Source organism: Mustela nivalis (genome assembly GCF_964662115.1).
Source record: "Mustela nivalis genome assembly, chromosome: 14".
NCBI lineage: Eukaryota > Metazoa > Chordata > Mammalia > Carnivora > Mustelidae > Mustela > Mustela nivalis.
Window position 1 is genome coordinate 18170010 of NC_139033.1, and position 21345 is coordinate 18191354.

A 21345-nucleotide genomic window follows, 5' to 3' on the forward strand; every position below is an offset into this window, starting at 1 on the left:
TGCAGAGCAGTGAATGTATGGCACTCCCCAGCGTGGCCCTCTGGGGCACACCTATAATCGCAGCTTCCCGAGTGTCTGCAAATCCGGCAGCTAACACTTTATATTGCAATTTCTGCTCTGTACGTTGTGTAATGAAAACAATACATTTTCCTCCCAGTTGAGGAGGGCTGGTAGGCGTGGGAGCAGCCCTGATCTGTTTCCATCGCCTGTCCTTTGTTTGAGACGCGTGTGAGAGGCCAAACCGCAGCTTTCAACCCAGGAAGACTTCCTGGCTGTCGGAAAACACTCAGACATGCGGCACCGGAAACGGGAACCGACATGGGGATTGATTTCAGGACAGCTGGGTGCTCCTTCCACCTGCACAGAGACCAAGCTCGCGTAGCGGGTCTGGGGTGCAGGCCCCACGGTGCAGGGACCAGAGGCAATGGCAGAGCCCCACCCCAAGAGGCCAGCCGACCATGGCTGAAGCCGTGGCTGAAGCGCTGATTCTTTTCTTTCTTCTATCACAGTACAGATGACATTAAAATTAAGTTTGCAGAACATTTTTAAAAGATTCAAGCCAGGTGTCCAGGGAGAAACAATTTATAACACAAATATTCCATGAGCAAGAGGCGTCTGGGAAGAAAAATATCACAGAAAGAGGGCTAGGAGCAAACGCTGACCGCTTTGATGTGGGTGGAGGGTGGACGCGACCCGGGGGTGGGGGCGCTGCGGCCGGGCCCTCCGCAGAGTAAGGAATAAGCGCTTCCCTTGTTTCTGGCCAGGACCACACAGGGGACCCGGGCTTCACAGTGAGAACAAAGAATCCGCCTCAGGATGCAAACGTGGGTGTGTGCAGAGCCCCTGGGGCCCCCAGAGGTGGAAGGAAGCCCAGGGAAGGAGCGGGGTCCTGGGTAGACCGACTGTGGGGTACTCTGTGGGGGCCACAGACTAGAGACAGGAGGTCCTGGGGAGCCGGGGAGGGTCGGTCGCACCGTCTCCCTTGACGAGAGCACTGTCTGCTGCCGGGGGCCTCTTCGCTGGCTGACGGAAGGATAGCGCGAGCCGCGCAGCCTCCGCCAGGTGGGGCCTGAAGGCCGAAGCCCCGCTCAGTGGCCGGTCCCTTCCGCGTGTGCCTCCGGCTGGAACACCTGGCTCTGTTAGAGTTGATCCCATGCCCGTTTAACCCTTTTAAAGCCCTTTATTTCGGGACAGGGATAGAGCCACAGGAAGCTGCAAAGGCGGCAGAAGGCGGTCCGTGTGCCGCACACGTGCTCTCCCCCACTGTTAGGTACTGTTAGGGACGCTAGAACTTGGCGTGCGGCCGCAGAACCAGTGCGGGCCGGTCGGCGCGCAGGTATAGCCTGTCCGTGTGAGTCAGGCGTGGACTCCCAGGACCGCCACAGACACCGGGCTGCCCCCTGGTGTTAACCCCCAAACCGTCTCTTGTTGCACGGTCCCACGCTCAGCAGCGGTCCGGCCCGTCTCCTGATCCGTCCTTCTGAGAAAGCCATGGAGGCAGCCGCACCGCGTGTTTCCTTTCAGGCCTGGCTTTTGTCACTCGCACGCATGCCCGAGGCCTGTCCTGGTTGTTGCTGTGACAGGTTGATGGGTTTTCGAGGCCGGGCAGTAGCCCCCACGCCGGGGGCTCCAGTGTCCCCAACCACTCCGCGCGTGTGGGACGTGTGGGTCGTCCCCAGTGTTGGCTCGCGCAAGGAGAGCTGCTGTGAACAGTCATGGGGGGGTGGTTTTCTGGAGAAACCGCTGGCATTTCTCCGGGATGAACGCCCAGGAGTGTATCTGTAGGGTCACAGGGTAAGGATCCTTAATAATTTTTTTAAAGTTCCAGACTGTTTTCCGGAGGGCCTGTCCCCCCGGCCTTTCCACCAGCGAGGTGTGAGCGCCGCGGTGTGGGTGTCGTCCGCGGCTGGTGCTGTCCGTGGCTTTATTTCCCTTGTTCTGGCTGCGGTTGAGTCCCCGGTGGCCGCAGCATTGGCGTGTCCCGGCGCTCCTTTGCTCGCCGCCTGTCCTCTCCAGGGAGAGGTCTCCTCCTGGCCCTGGTCCGTCTTCTCACTGGGTTCTCTGTGTTGTGTTTTCAAGTTGAGTTGTGGGAATCCGTTCTAGACGTCACTCCCGGGTCAGACGTGTGCTTCATAAGTGTGCGCTGCTCGTCCGTGGCTTGTCTTCGTGTCCTGCTCACACACTGTCTCACAGAGCTGGAGGTTGTCGTTTTAGGAAGTCCAGTGCACTCATTCTTGAAGTTTCACGGATTGTTTCCGGCGTCCTAGCCAAGTGTTCTTCGGTGGCTCCGGCTCTGCAGGGTTTCTCCTGTGTTCTCTTGTAAAGTCCTGTACTTTCTGTTTAACGCTCAACGAGGGGCCCATCTCCCGTCGATTCTGGGTGAGGCGTGGGGTTCAGGTGAGGTGTGTGTGGGTTTCTGCCCTCGCGCACGGGCGCCCGCTTGGCCTGGTGCCACGTGTGGGGACAAGTGTGCTTCCTTCCCGGAGCCGCTCCGCTCCGCCGCACACGTGTTCCCACCCCCGTGCGGGGTCTTCCTGGGTTCCCTGCTCTGGCCATCCGGCTGCTGCCTTCCTGTCAGCCCCGCAGTATCTCGGGCTTCTGAGCGCACAGAAGGCACTTTCTTAAGCACTGAACCTGGTTCTTTAAGCAGCACGTGTTCTAATGGGAGGAAATCAAACTGAGAATCCCGAGTTTCCCAGAGGAAAGATGTTGCACCTTGTGTGAATCCGTCTGAATTCCGACTGGTCGGGAAGTGTTTGCCAGCCTCGTGGCTTGGACTAGAAGGGGGAGGGCGGAGAGGACTGAGACCGGGGTCTGGGGGCCGCCCTTCCCTGTAGGGGCTTCTGGGGACCCCTGGTGTCCCTGTGGTCAAGCAGAGGGGCCGGGGCCGGAGGAGGGAAATGCTGGCCTCCAGGCCGGAGGGAGCCTCGAGCCCATCTGCGGAATCGGGACCGAATGTGTGTGGCGGTGCTGGGCGCTGGGAGCGGCAGCAAACACGCACAGCGTCTGTGACTCAACGCCACTTGCACCAACAGTTTCTTTTCTAAAGAGCAAGAATCTCAGATGACATGGGGATGAAACGCCCCCAAGTCCCACGTGGACAAGAGCGAGCTCACAGCCGCCCTCTTGCCCAGGTTCCCGCCTCCTTCCGGCTCCTCGGGTTTGCTCTGTGCTGCACGCGGGGTCCCGTCCGGCTCTGTTGGTGCCTTGTTCACGGAGAATTTCAGGACTCGGGGTCAGCTGGGCCCCGGGGGAGGACTTGAAAACGCTCTCGGTTGCATGCTGCAGCAGTCGGTTCTGATGGCAGCCCCCGTGTGACGTCCCAGCGGTGTCCTCTCGTGGGGGGCTGACCCGGGAGCTGCCAGGGGAGGGTCCCAAGTCCTCAGGACAGAGGATGTGGGAAGGGCACTGTTGGGAATGCCGCTCCCTCCTGAGGGTCCCAGAATCCCACAGGGACAGAGGAAGGACGGGCAAGCTCGTTTTCAGAGATGTGCGGCCCCTGTTCCCCGGGCTCCTGGTCCGCAGGGCTCCGTGGCATCTCTGACCCTGGTCCCAGGTGGCCCTGGCACATGCTGACCTCCTGCTGTGCTCAACTGCAGGTGCACGGAAGAGGCAGGTTGTGGGGGTTGGGCTCATGCTGGCATTGCACAGCCGCCTACATCATATGGTCAGGACGTGTCCCTTGACAGGACAGACCAGAGTCCAGCCACGTCCAGCTCAAAGGGGCCCCATGCAACTGGAAGGGTCTGGGTAGGAGGGCGTTCCGGCAGCATTTGGACAGGGGAGGCAGGGCAAGGGCCTGGGTCAGGGCCTTCGGGGTGTCCTCAGGTGACCTGATTGACACCTTGAACAAGGGCACCTGTGGTCCCCACGCAGCCTGGGGTGAATGGTTAATGCGGCACATGGGTGTGTCCTCAGTTTCCCCATGCTGCCCACTTCTGCTGGGCCCTGCATGGGACAGTGAGCCCCTGCTCCATTGAGTTAAAAACCTTCCCCATCTGACCTTTTGTCCTCCACCCTCTTTCTGGAGGTGATTCCTCCGCTGTCTCCTCCGTGGGGCCCCACCCCAGCCACCAGGGCCTGTGTGAGCATCTGTGGGGAGGGGATGTGTCCGCCTGCTGAGCTCACAGAGATAAGACACGTTCACACACCCCGGGACTTGGAGGCTGGTTGAAGGGGCTCCTCATCAATCTCCCAACATGACTTCTGTTTTTCCTGCTTTCCTCCGCGGTGGGACATCTCGGCCACTTGGAGCCCTGGCCCTGGCTTGCGGTGAGATGAGCTGGGTGGGGGCAAGCGGGGGGCAGGCTCACATCCCGGAGCCCCTGCCTCCTGCACCGGGCGTGGGGCCCTGAGTGCTTCCTGTGCTCTGCTGAGGGTCAGAACTGAGAATCATAGAGTGTTCTGTGTGTTTGCTTGGGGGAGGGACAGGCAGGTGCTCCCCACCGTGTTTGTAGGAAAAACCATACTCCTGGATGAAACGCAGATTTCCAAGCAAGGAACATTGACAGGTTGTTGTCTGATGGATTTTTCTCCTCTCCTGAGAAGCAGGTGCCTTCTGTACCTTGATTACGAAGAGCACAAGTAAATACTTGGTTAGTCCCACTGCCGTCTTCCTAGCATTTGGGTTGTCTGAGGAAGTCTCCAACCCCGCAGGAGGTGCTCTAGGGCCTTGTGACACTCAGGGAGGTGAGTCTGGGGCAGTCAGGAGGCTGAAGACCCTTCTCTCCGTTGACCGCTTGGGCCTCATCGTCAGAGCACAGGAAGGGGTCAGAGGATGGCTCTGTCCTGCGCCCCATTTCCTGGTCCCTGCACTTGCAAGGCCATTGGGCGTTAACGCCTCCCACGTTTCTCCGGGAAATCGGGCCGTGACTCGATGACTCACCTTCCTCTTTCTGGCTGTACCACTCCCTTGTGTTCACAACTCAAGCTCCTGGGAACATTCTAGGCCTCCTTTCTTGGAGACGTGCTGAGGGCCTCTGTTCCAGTTGGATTGCGCATCCAGACATGAGGAGGCCCTCTGCTGTTTCTGCGTCAGGAGGAGCCCCGGCTGCCAGGCCAGGAGGTTCCCGACTCAGGGTGTGACCTTGGCTCCAGACCCCGGGAGCTCCGTCTGCACCTCCGCCCTTCCGACCACACATGTGCTGATGCAGTCGGGGCTGCAGTCGGGCTGATTTTTAAATCCCCATGAATGTGGATCAGGAGTCAGAGGGGGACCGGGAGAGGCCTCAGTGGCAAGAAGGGGGTTGCGCCGGCTACACGCTGCAGTCAGAGGGGGTGGCGTCACTTCTTCCTCCAGACCTCCATGCCCCGGTCCTCCGTGAGCCCAGCTTCAGGCTCCCTCCTGTCCTGGCTGGTGTCCACCTGCCTTTCTGTCACATGGGAACACACAGGTATGCCTGTCCATGCACAGTGACCCCTGATGTTGTCCTGGGGCAGGCCCAGGGCCACTCGGGCCAAGGGCACCTAGGCGATTCCAGGTGGGGGCAAGCACCTGGTCCTTATCAGTACTTCGGATTTGGTGGGTTTGTGTGTCGTGGTTCCTTGGCTGACAACATCCTGTGTCCCCCAGCGGCTCAGGAGGGGTCTCCGTGTCTGAGCGTGATACTCACGATGGCTGGGACATGGCATGGGGAGGGGCAGGTGGCCTCACATTCAAGGGCTTGTGAAAACCTAAGCTGCTGTCCCCACCCCCAGCCCTGGCTTCTGCCCTTGGAGAGGCACAAGGACAGGCCGTGCCAGGCTCCTGACTGCGGCACTTAGAGAACCACACTCCGTGGTGTCCTGTGTCGGGCTCCTTGGACAGAGTCTGGGAATGGAGTAAGGATCTCTCGAGTCTGGGGTTGTGCTGTGTGGTCCCTCCAGCTTCTTTTAGGGTTTGAGGCTCAGCTGAACCTGTCTCCCTGAGCACCGGTCCCTGTGCCCTGATGTGGCATGTGCGTGGAGAGAGGACGGCCGGTTGGTTTCTGATGCACCTTCTCCTGCGGCCCCGCGCAGTGGGCCGTGCTGCTGGCAGACGTCCTCGCACGTGCCCTTGGAAACCGTGCCTGTAAGGTGGCACTTCCACTGTGACGCATGCAGCGAGTACTTCCATGTACTCTGTGTTTTGCCGAGATATCAGGAAGACACGGCATTGAGGTCACCATGTCGTGCACTGGGGGACTACCCGCCGTGGTCCTCGCGTGAAGCGGAGGACGGAGTTTGTGATGGCCGCAGGGGGCAGCCATCAGGGCTGCTGCAGGCGCGCGTGTGACGGGAAAGAGAAGCTGGTCCGTCTGGAGCTGAGGTGGCAGGGAACCGTCCCATTGCTTCCCTGTCCTGCAGAAGGCTGACTCCCACGGTGGCCCATGTGGCCCCGCCGTGGCGCTGGGGTAGGGTCTTCGGAGCACATGAGACGGCGGGAAAGGTGAGCAGCCGCGGGAGGGGTCCGACTTCATGACTGTGCGTCTGTGCGACACGGTGTGTCCAGGAGCAGCCCCGGCTTCCCGAGCTTCCTGCTGTAGCCCCTGGCGGACCCCTTGCGACGCGCTTCGGGCAGAGCAGCTGTGGCCGCGGGCCTGAGCTGGCATCCCGGAGAAGTCCAGGGCCTGGAGTTTTCTCTCTGTGGGGAGAACAAGAGTCCTAGGAACAAGGTCACGGGTTGATCTGGTCGCTTGGTCGTTCCTTTGTCCTCTCACTCAACCAGTCTGAAGTGAGCGCCTGCTGTGGGCCTTCTCTGGCCGGGCACGAGCGGCACAGCAGTGCCCCGGACGGACAAGGGCTCGTTGTGTATGCTTCCCCGGGGGGAGAGAGCAAGCAAACGAATACGGGAGTGCGTGTCCTCCTGCCTGGGAAGCAAGGCTGGAAAGAGAATAGACGAGAGGAAGGGGTGGGCTGCTCAGGCTGCTGTTTGAGTGGGCAGGAAGGCGCCACTGGGACTAACATGTAACATAGACCCGCGGTAAATAGGGGGCATGTGTTGGGGGAAAAGCATTCTTAAGGGAGGACACAGCAAGTGCAGAGGCCCTGAGACCGAAGCCCTGGCTTGCAGGCTGCAGTGGGCGAAGGAGAGGGGGCTGTGATGCGGGCTGGATGCCGTGGCCCTCTGACCACGACAGGGCTGAGGAGGAGTCCGTGGCCTCTTGCAACACCACCCTGAGGTCCCGGGGGCTGTGGGTGGGGTGTTGAGCTCAGTGTTGGGAGCGTGGCCTCTCCAGCGGCCTCATGAAGCATTTCCGCCCTTTCGTTTCAGTCCCACAGTCAGCGCAGCAAGGCCACCAACAGCAGCAGCCAGGTGTTCCTGTACTGCGCCTTCCTGGACTTCAGGTACTGCCCGCGGGCGGCCCCAGGGCGGGGGTGGGGGGAGGGGAGCAGGGCGGTGGGTGCGCAGTGCCTGGTCGGGGTATGATCCGGTCACCCCTCTGGAGACAACGTGGTTGCATTGTCCCTAGCGCCCAGCAAATCCTGGGACCCAGGGGAGGGCTGGAGGGGGTGCTGGGTCACGTTTTCTCTGAAGGCCACATTAGCACCTAATAGGACTCAGCACGCTTCAGAACACTCCCCTGGTCCGCCAAAAGCCCGGTGAGCTGGGCCCTGGTTGTGCTGGGGGTTGGGTGTCGCACTGGGGAGGGGCTGGGTGAGCCGCTCTTTGCTGGTGGGCCCGCAGGCCTCTCAGGATTTCACGGCCCCGATGGCCAGTGGCCGCCCTGGGGTGCACTGACGTCAGCCCTGCTGAAGCTCTGGGAGCACAGGCACAGACCAGAGCGTCCTTCTCAGCACCTCCACGAGGAATTTGGAATCCACTGTCCCCCTCTGGGCTGGACACCCAGCCCTGCTCCTCTCCACAGGCACCCACCGCTATCAGGGGACCTTCTCCTGATGAAGTTCTAATGGTGAGGCTGCTGTGAGTGAGGTCCCCCGTGAGTGGCCCCCACGGGCAGAGCAGGGAAAGAAAGCAGAACCTCCCTCCCCCTCCCGCCCGGGGCCACGGAGCTGCTGTAGGAGAGCACGAGAGAGGACCAGGAGCAGACAGGGCTCGGGGGCAGGCTCTTCTCAGCGGCGCTGCGGGTCAGAGAAGAACCCTCCCTTCCCCACTCTCGGTGACCAGGAGATCAGACCGAGGTGCTGGGCTGGTGTGGCGTGTGCTGGATCCCCGTCTCTGCTCCAAGCACAGCCAGGAAGTGCAGCCCATCCCCCCTAGCGCCCAGCAAATCCCACTTCTTTCCTGTCAGTCCGGGGAGCGGGGAGCTGGGAGCGCCTTCCTCTGGCTGTTCCCTTATGTGCACACATCCCACAGCCTGCAGAACGCATGGCCAGTGCTCGAATCGCAGTGGTTTTGCCGTGGCCGAGCTGACCCGGCTGCAGCCCATCATTTCTTTGCAAATTATGAAAACGAATGCCGAACACGTCCGTCTAGAAAGGGTTGTCCTAATTTGGGGGCATTGATCTCAGGGAAATATTTTATGGATGGAGCGGGGCAGACAGAGTTTGGTAGCAACAGAACACGCTGCTGGCGCTTATTTTTGAAGACGTCTTCCGAACAGAGAGAAGTACAGAGAATACTCTGAAAACCGCTTCCCTGTTGCCGCAAATTTATCATGATCAGCGTGTTTATATTTTCAAGAATAAAACAACGAAGACATCACAGATGATGTCAAAGAACACTCTGTCCCCTCCGTTCTCTGCCCCCACTTCCCAGGGCGACCACCACCCAGCGTGCAGCATGAGGACACTTCTGTCCCCGTCCCCAGGGACTTCTTTATTAGCAAGTAGCGCCCGTCGGAGATAGGCACGCTGGTCCCGCAGCTCTAGGGGTTTGGACAGATGAGTCCAGCGGTGTCAGCCCCGCAGTCAGGATGCAGGCCAGTGCCCAACCCCACCAGATCCCCGGGCCTACTCCCCACCACTCCTCGGACTCCAGCTCTTGTGGAGTCTGCGGACTCCAGCCACAGCCGTGTCTTCCACCCACATGGTTCCACGTCTGCAAGTGTGCTGCATGGACGGAGCCACCGTGTGTGTCGTGTCTGACTTCATGGAGTCATGGAGCGTGACAACCCTGCGTTGTCGCCTGTGCTGACGGCTTCCTGCTACGGTTCACTGCCGGGTGGTGTTCTGCGGCGGCCCCTCTGGTCCGGGGACACATCTGGGTGGTGGCGAGTATGGCTGAGTGTGCACCGGCTCTGCCGTCCTGGAGAGCCCACTTGCTTGAGGTGATCTGAGCGTCACTCGCTGCAGGCGGTGACGTCACATCTGTGTTCACAGAGAACACTGGTCTGCAGTTTTCTTGTCTTGTCACGTCTTTGGTTTTTGTACCAGGGCAGCCGTCCCCTCGTGAAAGGTGTGGGTCAGACAGTTTCTGCAGAACACGTCTGTTTTTTCCCCACGCGTTCGTTCGGACTCACCACTGAGGCCGCCTGAGCCTGGTTTTGTGGTTGGCCGGCCTCTGGCCACCATGGAATGTCTTTGGTTGACACAGAACTACTCAGGCCATCTACTTCTTTGTGAGTTTGGACAGTTGAGTTTTCGGAGGATTTGTCTGCAGTGTGGTTAAAGCACGAGCACAGTGGGGGCTCCGCGCCCACGCTCCTGTGGGGGACCTGTGCGCGCCCCTTCCACGTTGGGCATCTGCCAGCTGTGTCCCTCTCTCCCTCCGCAGTCCCTCGTACTGGACGTTTGTCAGCCTCACTGTCTTTCTCAAAGAGACGGCTTCTGGCTTCATGGTTTTTCTTCCCTGCATTTCTGTTCTCCACCGACTGGTTTAATCTCTCTGTCCCTCAGTTACTCACATCTGCTTATCCGGGGCGCTGTTTGCTGAGGGCGCGGGCCGTGGTGGCGGAGGCCTGACAGTTTCTTTTCTTCTTCCTTTTTTTTTTTTTAAAGATTTAATTAATTAATTAATTAATTTGACAGATCACAAGTAGGCAGAGAGGCAGGCGAGGGGTGGGGGGACGCAGGCTCCCTGCCGAGAGCCCAATGCAGGGCTTGATCCCAGGACCCTGAGATCATGACCTGAGCCGAAGGCAGAGGCTATAACCCACTGAGCCACCCAGGCACCCCCCCCCCCAACGGTTTCTGATGCAGGCATTTCGGGCCGGCCGCGCGTCTCCTGCGGATGCTGACTGGGCTGAGTCCCGCAGTGTCGGCACGTGGCCCTCATTTTCATAAAATGTTCTCTGGCCTTTTCCATAGCTTCCTCTTCAAGCCGCGTGCTGCTTTGAAATGCATCAGTTAGTCTGACTGCTTGGGGATTTTCCAGAGATCTCTCCGCTCCTGATTGGTGATCGATTTCTGTTGACAAGAAGACAGGAAGGAAAACATTCAGTTTTTTAAAAAATTCAGTTCTTTTAAGTTTCTAAGATCTTGTGTGATGACGCAGCTTGTGTTCAGTCCTGGTGAACGCCCTGCTTCCTCCAAGACTGTCGCTCCTGGCGGGGTCTGATACATCCGGCGAGGTCATGTTGATAGAGGTCGTCGGGCTTTCTGTGACTTTATGACTTTCTGGCCCGCTGGTCCCACTGGTTCACGGGAGAGGGTGGCAGCGTCTCCGTGTCATGAGGGAACTGTTTCTCCACTGAGATTTCTCCAGGTTTGGGTGTGCTTTTAGTAGCTTTTCTTGTTAGGATCATTCTGTGTTCTTAGAAACTGACCCTTACTGCTCCGTGTCCCTGTCCTGGTGGGAATATTGGTCGCTCTGAGTCCCACCTGGCCTACCTTTGACAACAGCCCTTCTGGCTCCCTTACCCCGTGCTTGGATGCTGTGTCTGTCCCCGTCTTACATTTCAACCTCTCTATGTATCACCTTTGTGCTGAAAGTGAGTCTCGTCTAGGTTACGGGTGGTGGCATCTTGCTTTTTGACCCCTTTGGAGCGTTTCTGTTCTTGACCGGTGGGTTTTGACAATTGGCATTTAATGTGCTTACAGATGTGTTTGGGCAGAAAGCTGCCGTCTTACTGCCTATTTTCAAATTTCCTCATCTCTTTTTTTGTCTCCTCTGTTCTCTTTTCTTACATCACTTGGAGTGAGGACATACGTCACAACGCTGCTTTATCGCCATGACTGACCTCTAAGCTGCCCTGCGATCTTCCGTAGCGGCTGTCCCAGGGCTCCCAGTATATGTGTCTCTGGTTCCTTGCATCTGCCTCCGGTGATAGGACACCACTCTGCAAGTGGTCTGCGACATCACAGCAGCGCCGGGCCCTGTCCCGCTCTGGTCGCTCCCTGGACCATGCAGACGCCGGAAGCACGTGACGCCTTGCTGGAGTTTTGGCTTCGATCAGTTGCCCTTTAGAGACACTGAAAATAAGACAACAGTTGCACGTTTTCCTTCACTCTCATCCATTTCCAGCTGCTCTGTCTGCAGATTGAAATTTCTGTCCAGCATATTCCTTGAACCTCAGCGCAAGTCTGCTGCCAGGTTCTGTTTGTCTCAGAAAATGTTCTTTATCTTCTCAAAGATGCTCTCACTGCACTGAGAATGCTGGCTCACTTTAGACTTTAGGAAGTGGTACAGGGAATACATTGGCGCGTTACTCTTCTAGAAAGTACGAGCAAGTGTCCCATGGACCGTCTTTCCTTCCTGACCCCTCCCCATGCCCTTCTGGAGGCCACAGCACGGACGGCTTGAGGTGTTTTTTCAATAACTTCAGTGTGAGTTATAATTAAGTTCAACAAAAATCCGTGGTCTTGTTCAGATCCGTGCTCCTCGTCCCATGCCGCCACACTCAGTGCTGTACTCGGCCCGCACTGCCTCAGCTGCTGTGTCGGATTTGATCGTGTTTATCCCACACTTTAGTCTCATGTGCGAGCGGGCAGCTTCTGCTCTGACGCTGACTTCTAGGTCACAGGGTCGTGTGTGTCTTACGTTCTTCGGTGTTGCCTGGCCTGGCTCACGTGGCAGATCCTTCACGGATGGGCTTGCCCCAGGGAAGTGGGTCCTTCCCCCACGGGAGGCCGTGCCGCCTGGGGCTCAGCTGCCCCGGCGAATGCATGTGTCACCACACCTTTGTGGTTCCATCTGGGAAGATGTGACCTTCCTGGTTTTTAATTCCTACTTGCTGTGTGTGTACGGAGAGATGCGTCGTTCGTCCCCGTGACCGGGCTCGTGTGGTCCAGCGCCCGCTGGCTTCAGGTTGGCCTCCAGGGGAAGGAAGTGTGGCGTCTGTGTTGGGGAGACAGACAGAGGAGCTGCGTGGGGCCCGGCAGCCAGCGCGGCTGACTGTCCCTTCCCTGCTCCCCCCTCGGCTTCCACAGCAGCCAGGCCTCGACCAGAACGCAGTCCCACCTCGTGGTCGCCGCAGGGACTCGCCCACCTCGGGGGCCGAAACGAGTGCCGCCAGCGCGCGCTCCCCCACGGGACAGCGGCGCCCTCCCGGGATGGCTACATCCCTCATGGGCTGCGTCCACAGAAACCACTGCCCTTGCATGAGCTTATCTTCATAAAAGCTTTCCCCGAGGGCCCAGCCTTCGGTTGAAATGAACGTCTGTCTTTGCTGATAACTCAAAGGTGTCATTGCTGGAAAGAGTCTTGGAAACATCTTGGGAGTTTGAGAAGACAGAGAGACACGGAAGCAAATGATGATCCCTGATGTTCTTAGTGTAGGAGGAAACCACAGTGAACACCTGAGCCCGTTTGCCGGCAGCCACTTCCGGCCAGGCGGCGACGCCACGACGTAACACAAGGCCTAAATCACTTCTGTAAAAAAGTGAAATGTTGTAAGAAAGCAAGGACCCCTTTGACAGCTCGGTCTCAGCCCCTCTCACGGGAGGTGGCCGGTCGGGGTGTCCTCGGAACCACGCGTGTCGCTCGGGGCCCCGGCGGTGGAGCACACGCCGTCCCGCTCTGCTTCATGCGCACGTGTCCTGCCCGACTGTGCCGCAGGCGTGAGGTGCGAGTGCTCACTTCCCCCCACGCGATTACACGTCTGCGATGGACATGCCGCATTTCCTCACGTCTGTGTGCACCCTGTGGTGGGCCCTGGGCTGCTTTCGTGCTGTTGCCTGCCCTGGGTGAGGGCCCCCCCCAGGCACGTCCCCGGGCGTGCTGCTCAGAGCTCTCCAGAAGTGGGGCTGGTGCGTCGTAGGATGAGCACGTGTCTTCTCCCGGGCTGTGGGTCCAGGGCGGGTACCCGCGGTCCTTCTAACGGGCACCAGCACGTCTGAGCTCTCAGCCTGCTGCCTCTCTCTCCTGTGTCCCCAGCTCTGGAGAAGGCATCTGGTCCAACCAGGGCTGTGAGCTCGCCGAGGGGAACCTCAGCTACTCCGTCTGCCGCTGCACTCACCTCACCAACTTCGCCATCCTGATGCAGGTGGTGCCGATGGAGGTAAGAGCTGCACCGGGTCCCCGAGCCCTGACAGCGTGTCCTTCTGACCTCAGAGTGTGGGCGGGGCACACGGGTGGTCCCACTCATCATGGAGACCCTGTGATGCGTGACATTTGGGACGTTCTACACTTTTCGTAAAAAAACAAATCAAAACCAAAACCTTTGCCTCAAGTTCCCTGTGGCAGCCCTGTGCGGAGCCTCGGTACTTCCCAAGGGTCTACGTGCCCAAGGCAGGTGTGCCAGCGTCCTCTGCTTTCAGTCCCAGGGCTGGGGAGCCTCTGTGCTGTGGGGGAGTCGGCGGGGGGAGAGCCCGGCACACCAGGGGGGGTGTCTGTCCTCTTCTCCGATGGGGCCACGGCCTTCCCTGGAGCCTGGGGCTAAGGGTGGAGGAGGCGCTCCTGCCTGGGTTTCTCTGTGCCGGAGTGTCAAGCTGGCAGCTGTGCGGTCGCCCTGAGAGCTAGATGTTTGCTTCATTGGTTTAAGGCAAGCTTGGAAGAGGAAAAAAAAGTACTCTTTACTTTATTTTATTTTAAAGATTTTATTAATTTATTTTACAGACAGAGATCACAAGTAGGCAGAGAGGCAGGCAGAGGTGGGGGGAGCAGGCTCCCCGCTGAGCAGAGAGCCCGATGCGGGGCTCAATCCCAGGAGATCATGACCTGAGCCGAAGGCAGAGGCTTTAACCCACTGAGCCACCCAGGCACCTGAAAAAGTACTCTTTAAAAATGCCAATGCCCCTTCTCAACTATGATCAGTCCCTGGGCCCTGCATGGGAATGACTTGATTGGCTTCTAGACCCCAGTGGAACATGAAATTTTGTGCTAAAGTCAGGAGGTTGATTGCTAAGATATCGGTATGTTCAGTCAGAAAATTTTGTGGTATCTGTCTAGTTGGAAGTAAAGTGGATTATTTCCTACAAAACACAGGGCTTTACATTTGTGTATATGTGTAGATTTGTTCTCATATATGTGTAGATATCATCTACCTATATCCACTTATATGTTTTATATAAAACAGTTTGTCGATAATAGTATAGAAGTAATATAACACCCCCTTTCCCTCCTGTCCCCCCACTCTTCTGCCTGGTGCTGCCCAAGTCGGGGTGTGTGCTGTGGCTTTGTACCGTTAGCGGCAGGGAGGTCAGGTGGTGGGCCAGTGCCAGGGCCAGTGCTGTGGGCACATCGGAAGTGGGGGGGGTGAAGTAGAAGGTTCCAGAGTGGCTGGAAGTGGAGAGAGGCCCTCAGTTATCTGGGCTGCATGGGGCGCCCTCCGAAATCTCACTCGTTCCCAGGCTCTCCTCATCCCTTCTTGTCATGTTCTGTACAGACCTTTGTCGGGCTGGGGGAGTGGCGGGCCCCGCCACTGTGAGGCCTGTGCCTTCGTCTCTGCCTGTCCTGCCAGGGCTTCAGCCCATGTGCCTCCATCGTGTCCTCTGGGCACCACGTGGGAGTCACCGACCCACCTCAGCTGTCCCAGCGGGAAACACAGGCTGCCCCCTGCAGAATGAATGTGCCCGTAGGGCGGGGACAATCTGAGGCTGCGGTGGCTGAGTGGAGACAGCAAGGCCCAGAGAGGGGGATGGGCTGGGGTCATTCATTCATCCGACAATGAAGAATTGGGTTTGAGCGGACCACCCAAGGCCTTTAAGGCACTGGTCTGGGCCTTGGGAGCGAAGCAGCAGACGCATCCCCTGAGAGGGAATGCCGGCGCTCCGCCCTTGAGAGCACCTTCTGTCGTGCATGGCGAGGGCCCCCTGGAAGCCAAGAGGGTGGTGTGAGGCAGGGCCCAGCCCACAGGGTCTCCCGGAGACGGGTGCAGGTGAGCGACTGCGGGGAGGAGGCTGCAGCCTCACGGGCCAGGCCGGGGAGGAAGGAGCAAAGGCACATGGCAGCAAGGGGCCGGGGGATGGGGGTGGGGGTGGGGGGCTCTGGGGAAAAAGTGCCAGGGCTCAAAGCCGGGGCTTCAGACCCAAATGTCAGGGGCAGAGGGGCTGTCATGACACAGAGGAGCAGACCGCGTGTGAGTGCTGGTGTGGGCAGGACAGCCGTCCTACCATTTCAGGGGATTTGCCCAGGGTCACCCGGGGCAGGGGAGCCCCAGGTTTTGCTCTGCTCTCCAGATCCTGAAGCTGGGGCTGGGGCCCAGCCTCCAGACGGCTCCTCTGGGTCCTTGGCACGCAGAGAGCGAGGTCCATGCTGTGGGCCTCTGTGATGTGGAAGGGGCTGCTGGGTGGTGGGTGTGGGCAGGAAGTTGGGTTTGGGATGTTGGCAGGACGGGGAGGAAGGGAGGCAGCTCAGTCCAGGGAGCTAAAAAAACCCATCACAGAGCATTTAGGATACAAATCTGTCCGCACTCGGTGTAGGTGACACCAGATTCGGACAGTCTGTGGGTGACTTCGTGGGAGCAAATCGTATCTGCTCATTGCCAGGAAAGGTTGATTTGAAAATGATTCAAAATTACCCATGCTAAAAATGAGCGTTCTGAGGAACGTTTCGACAGTGACGGCGTTATCGCCAGCAGATGCCGATCTGTGGCTCAGCTCATTTAGTGAGAACAGCAGGATGGCTTTTCTCCATCTTCCCGAGGGCCTCTGGGAGGGGGCACCTGTCTTCCCTCTGCTGGTCTGCCCTGGCCCGCGCCCCAGCAGGGCTTCCGTGGAACCCCTCTCCATGGTGCCTGGGGTGGCTGGGCTGGGTCATGGAGGGATGTCCCTGGCCTTGCTCTACTCACTCTTCTCTGTGGGAGGGACTATGATACGGGGTCCCCATCCTTTGGTCAAGAGTGAGGGGCTTGGCCAGCCACAACCCCAGGGTGGGGAACAACACGCTTTGTGCTCCTCGAGTGGGAAACAGGCCCAAATCCCTCCCACGGAGTGCCGACCCCACAGGGTCGCCTACGAGCTGGTTTGTGGGGCCCCCTTGACCCAGAGCACCTGTCACCCCAGCTGTGGCTGGCTGGCAATAGTGGCCCTTACTCTTCTGTTAGGAACCATCTCCTTAAAATTATCTTCAGGTTAATTTTGGAACAGAATATTCTGAGTGTAGTCAAGAAAGTTAGGAAACAGGGTAGGAGAGACTTTGCATGGCACAGAGTGGGTCTCCGTGAAGTTCCCGTGGTCAAGACAGTATGGTGTCCCTATACGTCCAAAAAGGCAGACCATGACTTGTCGGTACACCCACGAGGATCTGCATCATGGAATTCCAAAAATCGGAAAGCAAGATGATAAGTAAAATGCTATTTCCAGCCTGGTTTGTCGTGGACGTAACAGAAAGTGGAAGTGTTAAATGGGCCTAACACCACAGAGTGCGTGGACTCTGGTGCCTCCACAGCAGGGAGGACTTCGCACCTCCCCGCCTCTGTGTTAATAGAATGTTCCACCAAGAGCCAACGTGCGGCTGTTCGAGTGGATTGTAATGGTGCAGGCGACCTGGAGGCATCACCAAAGGCTTTGTCATGGGGAGAGGAGAGGATGCAGAGTAGCGAACAAACATCTTGGCTTTTGTTGTTTTGTTTTGTTTTAAGATTCCATTTATTTTAGAGAGAGACCAAGTGCAGGGAGGGGCAGAGGGAGAAGAAACTGTCAGGCAGGCTCTGTGCTGAGCGTGGAGCCTGACACGGGGCTCGATCCCATGACCCTGAGACGGTGACCTCAGCCGAAATCAAGAGTCAGACGCTCAACAGACTGAGCCCGCCAGGCGTCCCCATACACCTCATATTTATGAAGCCATGTGAGGTCCCCTATGTAAGGTCCCCTGTGTGAGGTCATGTCACGGTGTGTGATCAGGAGAAATGTACCAAGGTACCTTTCTGGGCCTTTCACGGGCCGGGAGACCCTGGACTGAAGCCCCGGCTGGTGAGCTGGGCCCCTGTGCGTGCAGCTGTGTGGAACTAAATAGTAAAAGTAACAGCTCGAAGAGGCAGTTTGTAACCTCTGTTCTCCGGCACGGCGGCTTTGAGAGCGCCTCCGGCTGCCCTGCCTCTCCCTGCCACTGGCCTGGGGCTGGTGCCGGGCAGAGGCCATGTGAGGGTGTGTGGTGGGAACTGTGCGTGAACAAGGGTTAGGGCTTAGGGAGGCCAGGAAGGCCTCTCTCTGGACACCAGGATGCCACGTGCGGCTGCACAAGGAGTGAGGCTGACTCGCACGGCCTGTTCCCGGGGAACTGGGGACCAGGACAGGAGGCTGGCGCTGGGACTGTTGTTTCTCAGAACTGGCCCACAGAGGCACTGGGGACTGGGAAACGGGGTCCGCAGGGTTGGCTGCTGCGGTGGGCTGGCCCAGCCAGACCCAGGAAGGTGTGGGGCTCGGATCACCGCAGCCCCTGTGGGAGCCACCACTGTGGCCCCAGTGACCGACTCAGAGACAGGATTCCTAGGAAGGGGAATTGGAACCATGAGGACTTGGAGGGGTGAGGGCTGATGTGACAGAAGCCATAGAGACGAGTCAGTCCCACCTGCTTCTGGGACCCCACCCGAGGTCCACATTCCTGGGCGGCAGTCTGGTTGTCTGTACAATGGTGAGAAGGGCCCATGCGTTGGTGGAAGCCAGACCCCACTCTGTGCGCTGCCTCCCCGTGCCGCCGCTCCCCTGCTCGCCTCCTGCAGGCCCTCTCGCCCCGGCTTGGCTCCTCCAGCGGGTCCCTTGGGAGCGGCCCAGGAGGGGCATCTGTTCTAGGGAGGGGCAGTGGGAGCACTGTGCCAGGACAGGTGCACCTGGGAAAGCCAGTCCCCGGAAGCTCCTAACCTTCCCCAGGGCAGACTCAGGCGGGGTCAGGGCCAAGTTACCGCTTAGGAAGACAGAGCCACAGAACCCGGTCCGGAGGCTTGCCAGTTGGCACAATTCCTTTAGCTCGGCTATTAATATTTAAAAAAAGAAATTATCTGAAATTTTGAATTTTGTTTTTCTTAAAAAAAAAAAAGTTGGGCTACCTGGGGCGTCGTGACCAAGCAGCTGCTGCCCCCAGCAGGCCAGGGCGGGGGCTGCACTTGACCACAGTCCCTGCACCTCCCGCTACCCTCCCCACACTTCGCACTGCCCCCCCCCTCCGCCCCCCTGCCCCCTTCCTCACAGGGGCACTGCTGTTCCGCTCCTAGGAGGACAGAAAAGTCTTTCTGGCTCTTTCCTGGGGTGGGAAAATGACATATCCCCTATGCGGGGCTTTGCGAAAAGCGGAAGACAAGTATTTCTCTCTGAAACCAGAGTTCCACTTGGATATGATGTGTGCAGGCTCGCAGCCGGCCTCATGAATTTATGTAAGAAGCCTCCCCAGAGGCCTTGGAGTCTGTGGTCTGTGACTCAGAGGAGCCCATGTCCCGAAGCAAACTCCAGGCTTTTCTGGGCATTTCTAAATCTAGCCGCAAGGCGGGGAGGGAAGGGCACCTCCGGGGCACATCGCGCGTCCTGAGGCCAGCGCTGCAGGGCGTGTGTGCACGCGTGTGCCGGGGGTCTCGCCTCTGCAGCACCCCCATCCCGCAGGGTCCCCTCGAGCACCCTGGGCCCACGGCCACAACGTGCACCTGGTGCGGCATCCTGAAGCCGCTTGGCGGGCTCTGGGCGGTGGGGCGGGTGTGGGGAGCGGCAGTGCCGGAGCGTAACTGCAGGGCGTGGCTGGGGCTGCTCCAGGGCCCCCTGGGAGCTGCCTCTGTGGTCCTGCTGGGCGTGTCCCTGACTGCCCGGACCAGCCTGCGTGGAGATGCGCCCGCTCCATTCGCCATGGGGAAGCAGGTTTGCTCAGGCGGTCTCCCTTGTGCCTGTCACTTCCTCACACAGTTTCTGATGAGAACCTAATGTGTGTAGTCCTGTCCCCATAGCTGGGGTGCCTCAGCAGTGGCCCCACTCTGCCCCCTGGCCAGCAGACGCTCAGGGTCCCTCTCCTGACGAACTGTGTGGCCTTCTGCAAGTGCCTGCCCTGAGCTTCGGCCTCCCCACCTGTGACTTTCTTGGAGTACTGAGCTCGGAGCACCCAGCCCCAAGAACTAAGCCTAAGCACCCAGCCTAACTAAGGTGACAGTGACGTCCAAATGAGCAAGTCTCACCGGGGGGCTGAGCAGCCAGCCCGAGGAGTTGGGTGGCGTCCCCAAAGAGCAGGACTAGGCTGGGGTGCGGCAGACCTGAGTCAGGACTGAGCCTCCCCGCACTCTCTGACCCCTTTGCATTCATCCTTTGAGGGATGGTGGAGTCCTGGGCCCTGGGAGACCTGTCTTCTTGCTGATGGTGCTCCCCTGCTGCTCCCTCCCCTGCTTCGCCCTCCCCGCCCCCTCCCATCCCCCTCCTGCCTGTCTCTCTTCTGGGCTCCCAGGGCCCTTCCCCCTGGTGGCCTTGCTGCCTCTCTGGGGGACTGGGCCACAGGCTACAGCTCCGTCTCTCCCCTCAGGACCCAGCCGCACAGGGAGCCTGCTTTGTTCACCTGGGATGTGTGGAAACAGGCCCTGGAGGTGGGGTAGGAACATCTAGGGGGAAAACCACACTGCTGGGGCAGCCGCTGGCTGGGTGCTGCTGGGTGCTCACCTCTTCCATGGGCCAGACCCTACAGTCCTAGAGACGGTGCCTCCTTTACTGAACTTCTGGAAGAACGCTGTGCTGTGTTGTGCTGCTGTTGGGGGCTGGGCTGCCCCGCAGAGGGACACTGACCACCCGCCAGTCTCAGGAGCCATTGCTGCTCAGGCTGGAGGTGGGGACGCTGGGGTTGGGGGAGCAGGCGAGTCTCCATCCGGGAGGGCCGGGTGTGAGGGACAGGAGGCCAAGGGCTTGATTTGGGGTCAAGGCAGGAGGCTCTGGGCCGCTGGGTTGAGGGGGAGACAGGCTGTTCTGCGGGATCCTCGTGGGTTCACCGTGTGTTGCCATCCACTCAGCCCACAGGCCTGCCTCATTTGTTTAACCCGAGCACGTGGCCGCTGATGGCTCCTGCCTCCACTGGTAGGCGGTCAGGTGTCTGCAGCCCCCGGGCCCCGGCAGACAGGAAAGGCCCGTGTCTGTGAGTGTGTCCCCAGGCGGCGTTGCTCGGCGGCAGCGTGCGGCTCCAAACGGGCACAGATGCTCACAGCTACCGAGTGTGGGGCCTGCAGCAGCCCAGCTCCTACGGCGAGAGGTGGCTGCGGGTCAGGCCCATGTCTCCCCTGTCCGTGCCTCCCCCAGCACAACATAGTGCTTCACAGCAGTGTTGACAGAACCCTTGCTTCCGTGTAAAGCCAGGGACTACACAGCTCCCGCCTCCCAGCCCCAGCCTCAGGGGCAGGGCTGGGGGCTCTCTGTCCCCCATGGTGTGGCTGCCCCCGTGTGGCTGCGGGGTGGGGGGGTGGCGAGTGCAGCAGGGACTTGACCCCAAGTGTGCTGGGCTGGGCCTTTGCTGTCAGGCTCACCCCTCCCCCTGCTGGGGTCTGCACCCGGGAAGCTGACCTCTGCCAGCCAGGGTCCTGGTCCGCTGGGGCTGCAACAGGAGATTGGGGAGAGGGAATAAGGCCAGATACCCGCTTCCCTCACTGTGCTGCTGGCAGCTTTCCCGGCAGTGGCCGTGTCACCTCCAGCCCCTGGTCCAGGTTTTCCCAGGGACCGCGGGCCGCACCCTCCTGCCAGGGAGAGGCCCCGTTGTGATTCCTGCCTGGACTGCTTCTTCCACTCCATGGCACTCCCCACAACCCTGTGTTAACACTTCCTTGAATGGAATTTCCTGCTGTTTAAGGGTTTCAGTGGTGCCTGTTCAGGCACCTGGGCACCTGTGTGCCCCGAGGGCTGGGGGCCTGGGTGAAGGGGTGACTGGGTTCAGCGCTCTGCCCCAGCTCACTCCTTTAACGAGGTAGCTGGCCTGACCATGACAAGTTAGAGGTCTTCTTAAAGACATAGGAGCCACGTCTCTGTGCAGGGGGTGGGAGTGTGGGGGAGATTCCCCCCCGATGCAGGCCCGTGGGTGCCAATCTGTGCCCCTCACCCAGCCAGAGAGCTCGTTTCTGCCTGTCCTCAGGCCTGTGGCCTTGATCTCATCCCTGGAGCACGCCATGTGCCTACAGCCCAGGCTTCATGCAGGCAGAGGCTGGCCGCGTGTTCCCTCAGAGC

General features: G+C 59.3%; 1 protein-coding gene across 2 annotated transcripts in view; it reads left to right on the forward strand.

Moving 5' to 3' along the window:
- Nucleotides 1-21345, forward strand: part of ADGRD1 (adhesion G protein-coupled receptor D1) — a 121063-nt gene that overhangs the window by 70386 nt on the left and 29332 nt on the right. For both annotated transcript variants that reach the window (XM_082699343.1, XM_082699344.1), the window contains 2 exons: nucleotides 7232-7305; nucleotides 13175-13298. In XM_082699343.1, coding sequence (XP_082555469.1) covers nucleotides 7232-7305; nucleotides 13175-13298 — 198 coding nt within the window. The remainder of the gene's footprint in view (nucleotides 1-7231; nucleotides 7306-13174; nucleotides 13299-21345) is intronic.